Source organism: Gobio gobio (assembly GCF_949357685.1).
Source record: "Gobio gobio genome assembly, chromosome: 13".
Taxonomy (NCBI): Eukaryota; Metazoa; Chordata; class Actinopteri; order Cypriniformes; family Gobionidae; genus Gobio; species Gobio gobio.
This window is the reverse complement of record NC_137106.1, coordinates 45064549-45080723: the sequence shown is the minus strand read 5'-3', so window position 1 is coordinate 45080723 and position 16175 is coordinate 45064549. Positions and strand designations below refer to the sequence as shown.

Sequence of the window (16175 nt, the reverse complement as noted above, 5' to 3'; positions counted from 1 at the left end):
AGTTGACCTCCCTCTACGGAAACCACTTTGTTGTGGTATTAGCAAATTCCTACTTTCTAATATGTAAGTTAACCTGTCAGTGACCATACGTTCCATTATTTTACATAAATTAGATGTTAGTGCGATAGGTCTATAACTAGTTGTTTCACCTTTATCTTTACCTGGTTTCCCAATTGGGATAACAACAGAGTGTTTCCATGCTGACGGCAATACCCCTAACTCCCATACCTTATTATATAGCTGCAGGATCACCAACTGCGCTTGAGGATTTAAGTTTTCAACCATTTTATAACATATTTCATCCTTACCAGGAGATGTTTCTCTGGCTCCTACCAAAGCTCTTTTCAGCTCAAAAAAAGAATAAAAATCATTTCACTGTTGAGATGATGCCCTTTGGTCTTTTTGTATTCTACAGATTTTGGCTAATTAACAATGATCCCTCCCTCTTCATTAAGAGTCATGATTCTCCAGACTTGCCCAAATGGGAGTTTATGCTACCAGAAAATTCTCATCAAAATCATACGCATGTGATGTAGGGGAGTGCGGGGCACAAACTAACGCGGGGTTATGCCAAGTTCACACTGCCCGATTTTAGCCCCGATTTTGACTCGCCGACAGGTTTTGGGAAATCGCAGACAAATGGCTGAAATGATAGGCAAATCGGTGCTTGTGCACGCGAGTGACAATCACGCAGTGTGAATGATCAAAGACGCGATCAGAGACAATCGCCGATGAGTTGCCGACGCTCGCGAGATATTTGGCATGCTAAATATCTGGACCTGTCGGCGATTCAAACTCCTGCTGTGTGAAATGAGTTCTGACTGAAAAATACATCTGCGATGACCGACAGCCAATGAGGGAGCAAGATACAGGGCAGCGGGAGGTTCGGGGAGGAGTTATAGACCAGAATATCCGTATTTTTTATATATATATATATAAGCAGAAACAAAGCACAAACATTTGCTTGACCAGCCGCAGCAGCAGCACACTGCAAAATTATTTATTTACCTCAAACTCTCTTTGCAGAACACAATCCTTGCTCCCTGTGTCTCCCCAACCATTTCCTCCACCATAATCTTTTTTCTTTTTCTCCTTTTTGCTGCAAATCAGCGCACAGACAATTTGGATAGCAAGTTTCTGAACTGCAGTCTATATTTTTAATAACAATTCCAGTCTGGCACAAGAACTCCGGTCTGACGCACGTGTTATCTAGCGTTGTTTCCTTCTCACTTCTTGCGTATGTTTGCTTGTGAAACGTAGTTCGCGGACGGGACAGAGCTGTCGGCGATTTTTCCTTTTGTACAGTCATGCAGTGTGAAACCCTCTGTCGCCGATCCATCGTGCAGTGTGAACACAGCAGTGACTGAATGCTGGCCCAGAGAGTCATGCAGTGTGAAAAGAACTGTGATCCGACGAGTTTGAAAATCGTGCAGTCTGAACTAGGCTTTAGTTGTAACACACATGGTTTAACACTTTCCACACATGCCAGGATGACGAAACGACGAAACTTAGTGTATTTACTGGTTGCCATATCAACATTATTTAGAGAAAAAATAGCCGCAAAATTAAATAATCTTTGGAAGATATTACTGAACATTTATTTAACCATAGCAAAAAGTAAATTTCTTACTTAAGTTTATTTTTCATCTCTGTTTTTTGTGTTTATTTAAAACAAGACAAATCTGATATTATTTGAATCTTATATCTGTTATTTAACAGTTGAGATTGTTCTTTAATGTTGATCTAACAGCAGAAGACATGAGCCACGGTTTAAATCCCAGTTGCGCAGGTGGGGTGCGTTGAAACACTGCATTACAATGAGCCCCTATTAGAACTACGCTATTATATTCTATACTTTTATGAATTCTTTTGAGAAACCATGAGAAAAGGGTGAATAATGACAGAGTCAATGATCAGAAATTATTCATTATCATTATGTTTTTAACTATGCTGTTTAGCTGTATTTAGCCAAAAATCTGTATAATTTTAATCATTACAAATTAAAAAGTTAATAATTGTATTTTATTGACAAAATATTTTAGTTTGTCTTGTATTTTTTGTTATTATATCAGGTAACATTTTAAGCTGTCATTTGGTCATGTTACAATGTGCCCCACCCATGGGGCATGTTGTCACATTTCACTTCCATTCTTTCGGGGTAAATCAAGAAAAAAAGTATACACAGTATTAATGAAACAAAACCACATAATTGTACTAGACATGTGGGGAATTAATGTGAGAAAAAATAAATACTCTGAACCCCAAGTGAATTTACACAAACTGAGACAGTCAAAAAGCGTAAGGTTGTGCCCTGCTCTCCCCTATATTTAATCCAATTAGTCAGATTTGTCATATTGAAGACAAATAAAAAGGTTCATGCTCAGGTTTGCTACTGGAGCTTGCCCAAAGTACTTTGGGTAGATGTTTGGTGCATTCCGCTTTGCTTGTAGACATGCAGAAATATTAACTAGCATTACTACTTTTACAATATCTTTATATGGCAGAAATAGTAATAGTCTGTAGTTCCAAATTTAGCAACACACTCACAAACCTCCCTAAGCACTTCCCCTTGGGGCAATCCCTGTCGCCATTTTGAAGTGTTCCACAAGTGGACAAGAGAGGTTTATGTGGACAGACCCTCGACTCCTTGATTATGACAGAGGGGACGAATCTACTCATATATACTTTAATTACAAAATAAATGTAACTGTAATCAGTTACTGAGAAAAAAAGTGTAATTAAATTACAGTTACTTATGAAAATGTTAATTATTACAAAGGGGGTTACATCTGAATATTTTCGGTAAAAAGCTAGGATATGTTGAATAATATTAATTGGTTGTTTTGCCTGTGCAGGATGCCTCTTGCCATTTACAGTGGGGGTTTTTTAATATACAATTGCTAGGACCCATTTCTCAATACTTAGGACACTTTTTCAAAACTCTTCACACAGTTCTCCTAACAAACTTTCAGCTCGGCGCAGCAGATAATTTCACATTCAAAATGCACTAAAACTACCAAAACACAATTCTTTCCCCTAGCAAAGGTTTTCAACCAACACACACTTTGTCAATCCCCAAACGGACGAGGCGTTTATACTTGACGCACTCGCCGTTGTACTATTCTGTGAAACGACAGAGGGCGACTCGGAGTAATTGTTCTATAAACCATCAGGAAACCGCAGTGAGAGAAGTAGAAGAATGTAGCTACACAGGTGACCATATTTATTTTAATAAACTTCACCAAAAAAAAACACACTACAAAAGAATCGTGTAAAACTCAGTAAACCTTGATTGCTAATCATTAATCCAGTGTATGCTTTCGATTTACCCCAAAAGAAAGTGAAATATGACAGCCTGCCCCATAGGTGGGGCAACATGACAGCTTGAGGTTCAGATACAATAAAACAAGACAAACTAAGTCAAAATACAAATTAACTTTCAAATAAAATAATGCCATTTAATCATTAAAACTATACTGACAAACAGTTATACAGAAGTTAAAAACCATAACTTCTGAACATTGACTGTTATTCTTTCCTCAATAGAATAGTTCTAATAGGGGCACATTGTAACAGTTACAACATGCCCCACCTGTGCAACTGGGATTTAAACCCGTCTAGTATCTTCTGCTGGTTAGAGCAGCATTAGAACTCTCAACTGTTAACCGTGTATTGCTAAGTCTTCGGGCCTATTATAGTTTGTATTATTTTAAAATTTGTTCGGTTAATGTTTAAACATTAGTAGGCCTAATGTTTAATGTACTATGTTGTTGATAATAAAGAAAGGAATATATTTTTATATAGTATTTGTATACCAATATGGTAGCCTACTATCCTATTCAACTCAATGTGATAAAAGAGTTTGATCAAAAAGTAGTCAGATTATATTTACTAAAATGTGTAATGCAATGTAGGTTACTTACTACATTTTTAGTCATGTAATTTATAAACAGTAACTGACTAGTTTGGCGGTGAAATGTACTTTACTTCTTTTGTGACTACTAATTTCCAATTTTTTTTTACTAAGTCAAGAGAGCCTAAATTTTGTATTTATACTGTGGACGGAACGACAAAAATAAAATCAGCAATGTGAGCTTTTATTCAAGCTGAAGTGTAACAAACTTATCAATAATGTTAATAACGGTATAACTATACATTTAATGTTTCTATAGGAAAAAATGTCACTCTGCTACTCGAATCGTCCCTAGGTTAGTAATACGGTTCATTTGAAGGAGTGAATGAAAACGAGTCGAAGTCAGTGTTGGCTGTTCACTCGTTATCGCGGTGCAATGTGAGATTGAATGAGTGCTCTCAATAACGTCCACTATGGTTTCGGACACCACTACAAATGGCTGTCCCCTCAAATAATGCGATTTCGGATCCAGCCGGACAGTTCCGGAAGGAACCGATTCGCTAGAAAGAACCGAATCTCCTAACTGTCTCCTGTCCGGTAGGTGTCAGTAACGCGCTGCTCATTCCGCCCACTCGAGCTGAAGAAGGAAGTGACATTTTCAAGTGTCCTTGTGCTGGTGCGGCTTCCTGAACATTGCAGTCTGAAGGAGAAACCATCACCATGTTTAGGCACTTAAGGGTGAGATTTAAGACCTTTATGTTATTTCTCATTGCATTTATCGTGCGAAAGCGATTGATTGTCTCTTCATAACACAGTTTGATTACATTTGACCAGAATTAGAAACACCGGCGTTAGCCTCGTAGCATCTCTCATGACCTCCTGCTCATTTCTGAAGAATATCAAGGATTTTTGTATATTTTAGTTTATAAACAAAGTAACTGTGTAAGAAATATACAAATGCTGTTGTATTGGTACATTGTATTGGTTCATATGTAAATCCGTGTAATTACATAAAGCAATTTGTCTCAAGCTCGATAAATTGGAGTTTCCTGGAGAGATTTAACGTTACACTGTTTATTATGTACGTGAGGGTTGTGTTTTTTATATTTGTTTTTTGTTGATATATATATATATATATATATATATATATATATATATATATATATATATATATATATATATATATATATATATATATAATATTATTATTATTATTATTATTATTTTATGGGTCACTGACAAATAAGGTTTCTAAGATTAAAAAAAATAAAAATGTTAAGCAAAACGGTTTTAAAATGCATTTTTATGTCCAAATAAATGTATGGTGGTGATTCATATGGGTTTTACAGCTTTTAAGACAACATTAATTCATTATTAAACAAGAGTTCTGGTTTTACCACCCAGAAAATGTCAGGTGGTGCGACCAAATATTCATTTAAAAATAATATACACTTAATGTACTTAGCACTGCTGAAAACTTGTAGATATGAATCATTGTAGTGTCTTAAATGCATATCACATAGTAAATTCGCTTTCCATTTCTTTTTGTGTTGCCCTTTTAGTCCAATTCATATAAACGGACACACTCCTCAATGTGTTCAAACCATAGACTGTAACACCCATTTTTCCATAAGTAGTTATGTTTTTTTTTTAACTGTAAAAATTATTTGTATACATTATGTAAGGGTTTACAGTTATATTTCTTACTTCATTTTGCAATTGCAGTGGGAATTGATACTTTTAAATGTAAATTTGCTGGTCGCACCACCTGACATTTCAAACTCCATTCAAATCCAACAGGCATCAACTTGGACACCTATACAAATGTTTGACCATATGTTCAAGGTTATACATACATTTTCTTAATTCAAATACACATTTTTATAATAACAACTTTTCAAAGTTTTCGTAAATGATTTGTGAATCAACTCTAAGACTGACACTTAAGATTTAGTCCTACACTTCGCTTAAATCATTGAGATGCTTGATAACTAACTTTTTAGCACAGCTTTGAGCCAAGATTTTTTTTACTCTCAAGTCAATTCTTAGCAGTGTTCTTGTGAGTAACTCTCAGATGCTTGATAAATACGGGCCCAGGTTGATTGGGACACTTTTTGCCATTGAGATATATTATATGTAATATATAATAGGATCAGCTCCTAGAGGTCCAGTGTAAAGTTTCAGTTTCCCCCTTTTTTTATTATTTTTTTATTTTATTATAATTCATCAAACAAAACACAGATCGAAAAGAACAGGAACCAGGAACAGTAATTTATACACACAATACAGATTGTCACCATCCACGATACATATTGTTGCATTTTTGTATTGCGTTTTATGTTGTTTTATATCATAGTTTTACCTTATGCAGATGAAATCCACTGAAATAATGAGCGTTGTTGTTGTTCTCCAGACCCTGCAGCAGGTCTCCAGGCGGACCGTATCCAGTAGCGCACGCAGGCAGCTGGAGAATAAAGTCCCTGGCAAGCAGAAGTTGTTTCAAGTTAGTTCTGATTCTAATCCATCTAGACATTTAGTCTCATCCTAAGATTTCACAGGTTTAGTTACTACTAGGGGTGTAACGGTACACGTGTTCGTTCCGAACCGTTTCGGTACGGGGCTTTCGGTTTGGTGCGCATGCGTACCGAATGGTTCCGAGTGCAATCTTTAACAGTTAACAGTCGGCTTGTTTTAAGCGCTGAACACACTTCACGAGTTCCCACACGAACATATTCCACCATTTTATCACGAAATTCAAACGATAAATGCTGTTTTGACGCTCTTTAATGTAGGGCTGGGACGGTATAGATTTTTTCTTACCGCGGTTGAAAAGCAAGAAATTCCCACGGTTCAGCGGTAAACCGCTTTAAAGGGCTCCCGATCGAGTTTTGCGCACACGCACACACCAGCGCAGGCAATTGAACATATAATAAGGAACATGTTTATTTTACATTTATTTTTTTCACGTTTAGAACAGGAACAATTAGAACAGAAATGGAATGATATCTGAAAAAAAAGTGCTGGCAAAACGAAATCTATATGGTTTACATCCCAGCCTTCATATTTTTTGCTGAGAGAGCAGATCAGATCCCGACTGAGAGATCTGAAGATGGAACAGCATAAACAAAGACAAACAAACACATTTCTATTTATCGGTATTGATCAGTAATATATATTTATTTGTTCATGTTTATTTATTTCCCATATTTTTACTTTCAGATTACAGTCGCCGTCATCAAACAATCACTTAAACTATAACGACTTTCGCGCACACCCGCCCATATAATATAATATATTATTTATATAGTATTTATATTTTTAAATTACATATTTTTACAAATTCAGGCTATTAATTTACATTTACAATTTACATCTCGTGTGCGCTTTTGTCTCAGTGGTTAATGAAGACTATTTAACGAAGGCTCAAGGCTATTTAATTTAACAAAGCTAGTCACTCGCTGCTCACACTACCGTGATTGTATATTATGCCACGTTTATTATTTATATTTATTTTTTATATTTGATAACATTTACATATTTATATTATTTTACATATCTCGTGTGGTGTGCGCTTTTGTCTCAGTGGTTCAAGGCTATTTAACGAATACTTTTTAATTTAACAAGGCTATTTAGGCTAATGATTGTATATATTATATATATATTATTTGTTATTTATATTACATAAATAATTTTTACATACTATATTATTATATTATATTAGACCTATTTTTACATATTTATATTAATTTATATATAGGCTATATGCCTATCTCGTGTGCGCTTTTGTCTCAGTGGTGCTATTTAACGAAGGCTATTTAATTTAACAAAGTGTCGCTGCTCACACCGTGATTGGATATTACTTATTATTTATATTTATATTACATATTTTTACATATTCATATTAATTTATATATCTCGTGTGCGCTTTTGTCTCAGTGGTTCAAATATTTAACGAAGGCTATTTAATTTAACCAAGTGTCGCACACTACTGTGATTGTAAGCCTGCCAGACGGATATCTTTTTCGATAGCCTTTTAATGAAATTGGAATTTCAGAATCACATAGCCTACTTATATTTAATTGCCTACTATAGATTATTTATTGATTATATTGAATGAAATTTCGCAGGCCCAGCTTATTTGTAGTCAATCTTTCCCAAACAGAGTTGGAAGAGAGTTAAAACTTACCAGTACTAAGGAGTACTGAGGCAGGTCCAGCTCAGTTTCTTTCTGAAGCAGTGTTTTTTTTCACAAACCCATGGCCCGGGCGGTGCGTTCTTCTGCTTTCATGACTTCTATCTCCCTACCCGCTAATGTCGGCTGCGAAACCATGTGAGAGAAGTGTTAAGCACGTGCAATTAAAAACCTGCTTATGCGCCTGTATTTTATGCTTTAGTAAAATTTAATTCAAATTATAGGCTACAAGACATTACACGGATACAAATGGAATGTTATAATGGAAAATTGCGCTCCCCAACTCGCGAAAGGTCGGATTTGCTCCATCTTTTGATTCAGTTTTGTTTAGAAAACCTTGAATCCATATAAGACACGCATGTCATTAGACACAATCCATGTCATTAGAATCAATGAATCCATGGAATTAGACACAACGTGCGCACATGTGCAGGCCAATGTTTTTTTTTTTGTTTTTTTTGCGGTGATGGCGGTGACGATCTCAGACCCGCGGTAGGCGTCACGTGACCGCGGTATTGCGGTAATGCTGTAACCGTCCCAGCCCTACTTTAATGTGACGTGACTGTATAGGCGCTGTATAGACTAGGGCTGGACCAGAATATTCGAATATTCGTTCGATGGGTTGGTATTCGATTTTCAAATTTGTGATTCGAATATTCGTTGTTGATGTTTTCCGCGAACACCTGGCATCCCGCTAAAAACGGCTCTCATTCATGCTTGCATATGTTTACACTATAAAATCACTATAAAATACCATACTTTTTTTCAATTATCTTATAGCCAAGCCATATTTAATAGCCTCGTTATACTTAATAAATATATTTGCTTCTTCATAGTGTTCCCTGCAGCAGAGCGCACAACTGCACGAGCTTATGTGGCAGAAGCCATGAGCTTGCATTTTGGGTTAAGCTGCGTTCGTTTGACATTGTGGAAAATAGAATAAAAGAATCAAAATGGATTATCCTTTTTACACGTTAGGGATGTGACGTTGAAAAAATGTTCCCTCACCGTTTCCCTCATTGCTGTGCTTGTGCACTTGAGCGGCTGAACGCATGCAGCCCTGCGCCGTTTACTTTCGGTTTGCCAATTCAGGGGCGGGTTGCTTGAATTGTAGGTTCATTAGCTATTATTCTTAATGAAAAGCATAGCAACAAAACAGTACAATGACAAATTCACTTAAATAGGCGCTTTTACATCGCTTTAAAACCAAATATTCCGCGATCATCTTGTGATTTAGCTCCTCGCTCTCGTGAAGAATATGATCTGACTGCTGCTGCTGATGTGCTGAAACGCCCGTTAGCTCAAGTGGCACGTTCAGTTTTTTTATTGGCGTTCACACCGGACGCGATTGACGCAAATAAATATATATTTATATATAAAATTTATTTATTAGGGGTGTCGAAAGATTAATCGCATTCAAAAGTTTGTGTTTACTTAATATATGTGTGTGTACTCTGTTAATTATTATTTATATATAAATACACACACAAGCATGTATATATTTAAGAAAAAAATATTATTTTTATATATAAAACATTTATATTTATATATATTATAGATTATATAAATGTATATACAGTATATAAATGCAAATATTTCTTAAATATATACATGAATGTGTGTATTTATATATAAATAATAATTAACAGAGTACACACATATATTATGTAAACACGCACTTTTATTTTGGAATGCGATTTTTAATCTTTTGACAGCCCTAATAAATATATATATATATGATTTAGAAGTTAATGCAAAAACTGCCTTATGTGAAGCTTATGAGTGTTGATTATTATATCTAAAAATAAATAGTAACTGAATTTAGGCTAATAGTTTGCTCTGTAACCTTATTATAGTAATGTGTAAGGGCTCCCTATGCATTATCTTTAAGAAACTGTTAGTTATAATTGAATTAATTTAAGGAGAGACACAATTTTTTCAGCAACTGTTGAATAAAAATAAATAAAAAGCAATTTTGTAAAACTGCTGTACCGAACCGTGATTTCAAAACCGAGGTGCGTACTGAACCGTCAGTTTTGTGTACCGTTACACCCCTAGTTACTACATCTTTTAATTCCTCTTTGGCTCTTGCTAATGGTAATGTAAAAGTTAAGATTGTAATTTGTTCCCAGGTTCTGGTCTGTTATTGTGGATGAACAGATAAGTACGAAATGATTCGCTAGTAGGGTTCACTTGTATAGTAGGCTTTATTACTAATCATTGCATGTGTCATAATACTGAAATAGTATGAAGTGTCAAATTGTTGCAAAGCTTCACTTATTCTATAACTGCGATTTTCACTGGCTTTGATGCTGGCACATTCTGCTTATGGCAGTCTGCCGCTACATTGAGGCTGGCTGTTGTTATATTATGCTGATATTTTATCATTCTTAAGAATAAAAATCTTTTCTTAATTAAATTGTTTCTATGTGACGGAGATCAATCTTAAATGTTGAGTTTGTGTTGGTGGTCTCGCCTACAGATGTAAAATTAGTTTGAAACTGAATACTTGTATCTTTTGCATTATTCTAACTTCCTAAAGTGCAAACGCAGAATTATGCTTTACACTTGTGGCCCCCTTTAAAGTAAGTGTTGAAGTATCAAATGCTAAAATACTGTTTCTGCTTCTTTCAGGAAGACAATGGCATGCCGGTTCATTTGAAGGGAGGCGTAACAGATGCCCTCTTGTACAGGCTGACAATGGCCCTTACTGTCTTTGGTAAGCTATAAATATTTGGCTTGCCATTTTGGCCTTCATTTGTTATTTGTGCATCATCTGTCTTTTATGTGGAATTTCATTGACATGGGAAGAAGTCATAATGAAGGCACACAACATTAACAGTTTATTCTTATGAAATATAATTAAATTAATTTAATCTTTCCTTTTATTTTTGGCAAGCTAGGTGCTACACTACACATGTTTTACTGGTAAAATTAAAACATTGAGGAAAAATTTTGTAATATTCTTACATTCAAGTTTTAATAATTGTATTATTCTTATTTTGTGGGTTGTGTTGACACAATACCAAAATTATGACTGTGGCACGATACCAGACTAAAATACCTCAATACCGATATTCAGTCCTTCCAGCAAAATGCAGTTTTCTTTTGTGATTGTTGCAGGCAAAAATTCTTGATTTTGCGGCACGTTTTCATAAAAAATGCGATGGAATATGCAGGATTTTTATGCAATGAAATTGCGGGAGCTTGTAAAAACTGCGGTTTGATGGAAAAGAGAAAAAAAAAAGTGATTTCCCCAACACCCTATTCTCGCTAGGCTACTGCCTTAATGTAAAGAGTCATTTCTTATTACGTCCTATGATAAACAAGCATACTACATCACAGAAAATGCTGGGAATATTTAACTTCTCATCTCGTTTTATTTCAGACCTTAGTAAACACATGGCTCAAACTTACAAAACATTGATGAGTCAAACAAGTTCTGTAGCTTTACAAAAGGAATATGCTACAACTTCTGTAAAAATCAATAAATAAAATATAAAAAAATTAAATGTGTGCTTCCTGTTTAACAGAGGTAGCTATACTTCTGTTAAAATAAGTGCTTCCAATACACAGTGCAATCTCTTACTGTAACGTACATTTACATACTACTAATACACTTACAACTGTAAGGTTTTTGAAACTAGTATGATTTAACCCACTGGTAACAAAAAAGTGCAATCTACCAGGGTCCGAAATTAACTTTTTGGCTCACCTGCCACGGGGGACTGGTAGATGAGAAAAATCCACCAGCCAAGCATATTTTTTTTACCGGCCAGAATAATAAACAGCCTTTTTTTGTCACATATACATTCATTTCAGTACATTTAATTGAGATAATAAGGTATTATGTTGAATACAAACATAAAAAATTGTCCAGAGCAAAATTTGAAATGTATAATAAAAAAAAAATCTATATATTGATCAAAATGTAATCAACTTCATTAATAAAGCACTTATAGAAACTGTAGCTGATGACAAGTTCTGTACAGAGTGCAAAAATGCAAACAAGTAGGTTTGGAGGTAGGCTCCGATTGAGCCAGGGACACAGACATGCAGGCAATGTGACATTTGCTGTGTTCATGGTCACGAATGTTCTCAAGTTTCATTGTTTTATTTCCGATGACAAATGAGTTGTTTCTGTTTTTATCTTTAGCATACCAGCGACACACCGAACAACTCATCACGACAGCGTCAGAATCATATTGTAGCCAGCCTCTTGAAACTCCATTATCTCCATACCTCCATTTCTCACAAAACTTTCTTTTTTTTATTTAACTCCCCCTTTTCGTCTGTGAGTTTTTGTTTCAAAGGTTGGCTCACTCCCGGTAAATGTCGCCACATATCAGCTAATATGCAGCAGATAGCTGCAGACCGCAAGTTAGCTGCAGTACTAGCTAGCAACAGACCGTCTCTAGTGCTTCAAGTCTCGCGGCACTGTTTACCTTCCGGCCCCCGAGACAGTGTCGCGAGACTTGGAGCGTAGAGACGTTCTGTGGCTGGCTCCCCAGATTAGTTACTGGCAAACACATTATATTGCATTACTATTTTGGTATGAAAATCACCCGCCAGTGTGGCGGATAGTCTTTTGAATTTTGTCGCCAAACGGAAAATCTACCCGCATTTGGCGCTTGGCGGGTGTTAATTTCGGACCCTGCTTACAACTATAAAGTCGCATCAACTCCTGAATGAAACTACAACAGTCCACTTTGAAAATGATTTGCCCCCACTGGCAACACACCGGGAAACTGCTTTGCGTGGTCTTTTGTGCTTATTTTTACTGGAAAATGAGAATAATTTGTGCATGCTTCATCATGGTTTCACCGCGGGGTTTGCAGCTTTTCGATGATGTTCACGTTGCATAATTACGTCACTTTATAACGTTCCCATGGCAATAGGAGGAAATGGCTGCTCTTGTGTGAAGTAAACGCAACATTTTTCAACTCTCTGCTAAGATATATGACTTTTTTTGCATGAAAATCATTCAAGCCCCACATATTTTGCGCACGGAAATCAGCAATTTATGCTGCGAAAGTGCGGCGTATTTGAAAATGCGGCCCCCGCATAAATATGCGGAGTTTGGCTGATTATGCATTGAATTATGCGATCGCATAATCACGTTTTTTTCCTTCCTACTTAAAATCAATCTGCAGGTGACAAAGAAATTGTTCAAAACAAGTTAACTTTATTGTTTTTGTAAAATATTTGCGGCTTGGTAGCGCATACCTGGGGTCCAAAACTTTCAGCATGTGAATAAACCAGTCAAAGGTTTATGAATTGATATGCAGATAAAATTAACTTTTATTTACAATAGTAATGTGCAAAAAATTTCAATATTCTGCTCTTATTAAATATAGGTTACCATTGTTCATCTATAGTCTCACACTGAACTGACCGACAGCTTCAGTGATTCTAAAAGGAGCTCTTTACTTGTTTTCTGGGTAATTTAGTCACAATTTGAAGAAACGTTTTTGTTTTTCATGAGACTTTGTGACTCCCTACTTTTGTCCTTATATTAGGGAGTGGAAATGGCACAAGGGAAGATTATCAGTGAATAACATTTTTAATTTTGGTCTCTTCCTCACACAAAGCCATCATATAACTTCATAAGACTTCATATAGTTAGCATTGTGATTTGTGTGTATGATGGAGAAACATATGATCAAACTGTGTAAGTATTTCTAAATGTAACCGCAGATGTACAGTTGCTTACAGTTCAATGCCTGTCTTGTTCAGGGCACCGTCATATTGTTTTGTTCTTTGTACTCTTTCCAGTGTTCCATATAAACTGAATCTGTAGTTCTTTCCTTCCATAAACAACAACCCCTCTTCTCTCCTCAGGGAGCGGTTATGTGGTGTATTCACTGATCGACGCAGCACTGCCCAAGAAGAAGAATTGAACACACCTCTCCGTTCATGTGTCTGAGTTGTAAAGATCTCTAATCCTCAGAATTATGTCTTGTCATTTATTTTGAATACAATGGATTAATATTTATTGATTGTACTAATAAAGAGCAATCATTATGTAATAAAAACGTTCCACTGTACCGACAATCTGTGTTTTAAGGTCTCATCTCAACTATATTTTCACTACATATCATTAGGTTTTAAGTCGGATAAAGCAGAATCTTTTCTTCTGCATTGTGACGTATATTTAAGTGTAACGGATCAACGAATAAGAAAAAATGTAGGGTGGAGACTTGGTTCCATGAATCGGTTGTTGATTGGATGTTGAGTTGTGGGTGTGGCTTCTCAAAAGTAGAGGCAAATGAAGGGGTGGACTTTAATCAAGACTAAATAATTGGAGAAGTCCTGCATACCTCGCCAGAAAGAAGTGTCATTTTCAATGAAAGATCCAATGAAAAAATGAAACCCATACATGGATAATTTAGTTTACAGTAAGATCTATAACGTACATTTAAAAAATGTATACATTACGTTTCAATACAGCATCTTCATCCAATTCTTCTTTGCTGAACTGAAGCAAAAGTGTTAAGATAAAGACTGTCTGTACGCACTTATATAGCTGATAATTGTTATTTGCCATACTATGTAGTGTGTAAGAATTCTGTTATGTAGAAATATAGCATCCTATTAGTGTGTTTCGCAATTGTTCTCCATGGACTTTTCTGATGTGTTGGAGATAAAGCATTACAAGTAACTTGAGTTATGTAATCATTACTTTTTCAAGTAACTAGTAAAATATTGCATTACTTTTAAAATTTACAACGAAATATATTTGAGTTACTTTTTCACATTTATTTGACTGACCGCTCTCCTGTCCCCTTGTTGAGAGAAATCAAGAGTAAGTGAAGAGGCGTGTGTAAACATGATGATTATTGTAGTTCTAGACTAAATGTGAGCACTTGCACAAAAAAGATTAAGCATTCATCAAAATGAGAATCAGACTATGCAAACCTCCAATAAGTAAATATTAAATAAAACAAAGATTTTTATGCATTTTATCTACCTTTATTAACCAAAAGCTCAAACGTGCTGCGTACCATGAGAATGAACCTCATTGGTTGTTGCAGAAGAGTAACCTGAGAATGAACCTCATTGGTTGTTGCAGAAGAGTAACCTGAGAATGAACCTCATTGGTTGTTGCAGAAGAGTAACCTGAGAATGAACCTCATTGGTTGTTGCAGAAGAGTAACCTGAGAATGAACCTCATTGGTTGTTGCAGAAGAGTAACCTGAGAATGAACCTCATTGATTGTTGCAGAAGAATGACCTGAGAATGAACCTCATTGGTTCTTGCTGAAGCTCAAACGTGCTGCATAACATGAGAATTAACCTCATTGGTTGTTGCAGAAGAGTAACCTGAGAATGAACCTCATTGGTTGTTGCAGAAGAATGACCTGAGAATGAACCTCATTGGTTCTTGCTGAAGCTCAAACGTGCAGCATAACATGAGAATGAACCTCATTGGTTGTTGCAGAAGAGTAACCTGAGAATGAACCTCATTGGTTCTTGCTGAAGCTCAAACGTGCTGCATAACATGAGAATGAACCTCATTGGTTCTTGCTAAAGCGCAAACATGATGCGTAACATGAGAATGAACCTCATTGGTTCTTGCTGAAGCTCAAACGTGCTGCGTAACACAAGAATGAAACTCATTGGTTCTTGCTAAAGCGCAAACATGATGCGTAACATGAGAATGAACCTCATTGGTTCTTGCTGAAGCTCAAACGTGCTGCATAACACGAAGAATTAACCTCATTGGTTGTTGCAGAAGAGTAACCTGAGAATGAACCTCATTGGTTGTTGCAGAAGAGTAACCTGAGAATGAACCTCATTGGTTCTTGCAGAAGCTCAAACGTGCTGCGTAACACACACAAATGAACCTCATTGGTTGTTGCAGAAGAATGACCTGAGAATGAACCTCATTGGTTCTTGCAGAAGCTCAAACGTGCTGCGTAACACACACACAAATGAACCTCATTGGTTTTTGCTAAAGCGCAAACATGATGCGTAACATGAGAATGAACCTCATTGGTTCTTGCTGAAGCTCAAACGTGCTGAGTAACACTAGAATGAACCTCATTGGTTCTTGCTAAAGCGCAAACATGATGCGTAACATGAGAATGAACCTCATTGGTTCTTGCTGAAGCTCAAACGTGCTGCATAA

At 36.0% G+C, this 16175-nt stretch overlaps 1 protein-coding gene across 1 annotated transcript; it reads left to right on the top strand.

The window, feature by feature from the left end:
• The first annotated feature begins 4483 nt into the window (after positions 1–4483).
• Positions 4484–15008, top strand: cox7a2a (cytochrome c oxidase subunit 7A2a). The gene is made up of 4 exons (XM_079833521.1): positions 4484–4591; positions 6267–6356; positions 10680–10764; positions 13887–15008. Exons 1-4 carry the CDS (start codon positions 4574–4576, stop codon positions 13943–13945), a joined length of 252 nt encoding a protein of 83 aa, XP_079689647.1. The 5' UTR covers positions 4484–4573; the 3' UTR covers positions 13946–15008.
• The last annotated feature ends 1167 nt before the right edge of the window (positions 15009–16175 follow it).

Bases quoted from the DNA above. Each gene is read 5' to 3' on its own strand.
- cox7a2a (XM_079833521.1), top strand. The intron at 6,357-10,679 runs GTTAGTTCTGAT...TGCTTCTTTCAG, and splicing joins GCAAGCAGAAGTTGTTTCAA to GAAGACAATGGCATGCCGGT. The intron at 10,765-13,886 runs GTAAGCTATAAA...TTCTCTCCTCAG, and splicing joins AATGGCCCTTACTGTCTTTG to GGAGCGGTTATGTGGTGTAT.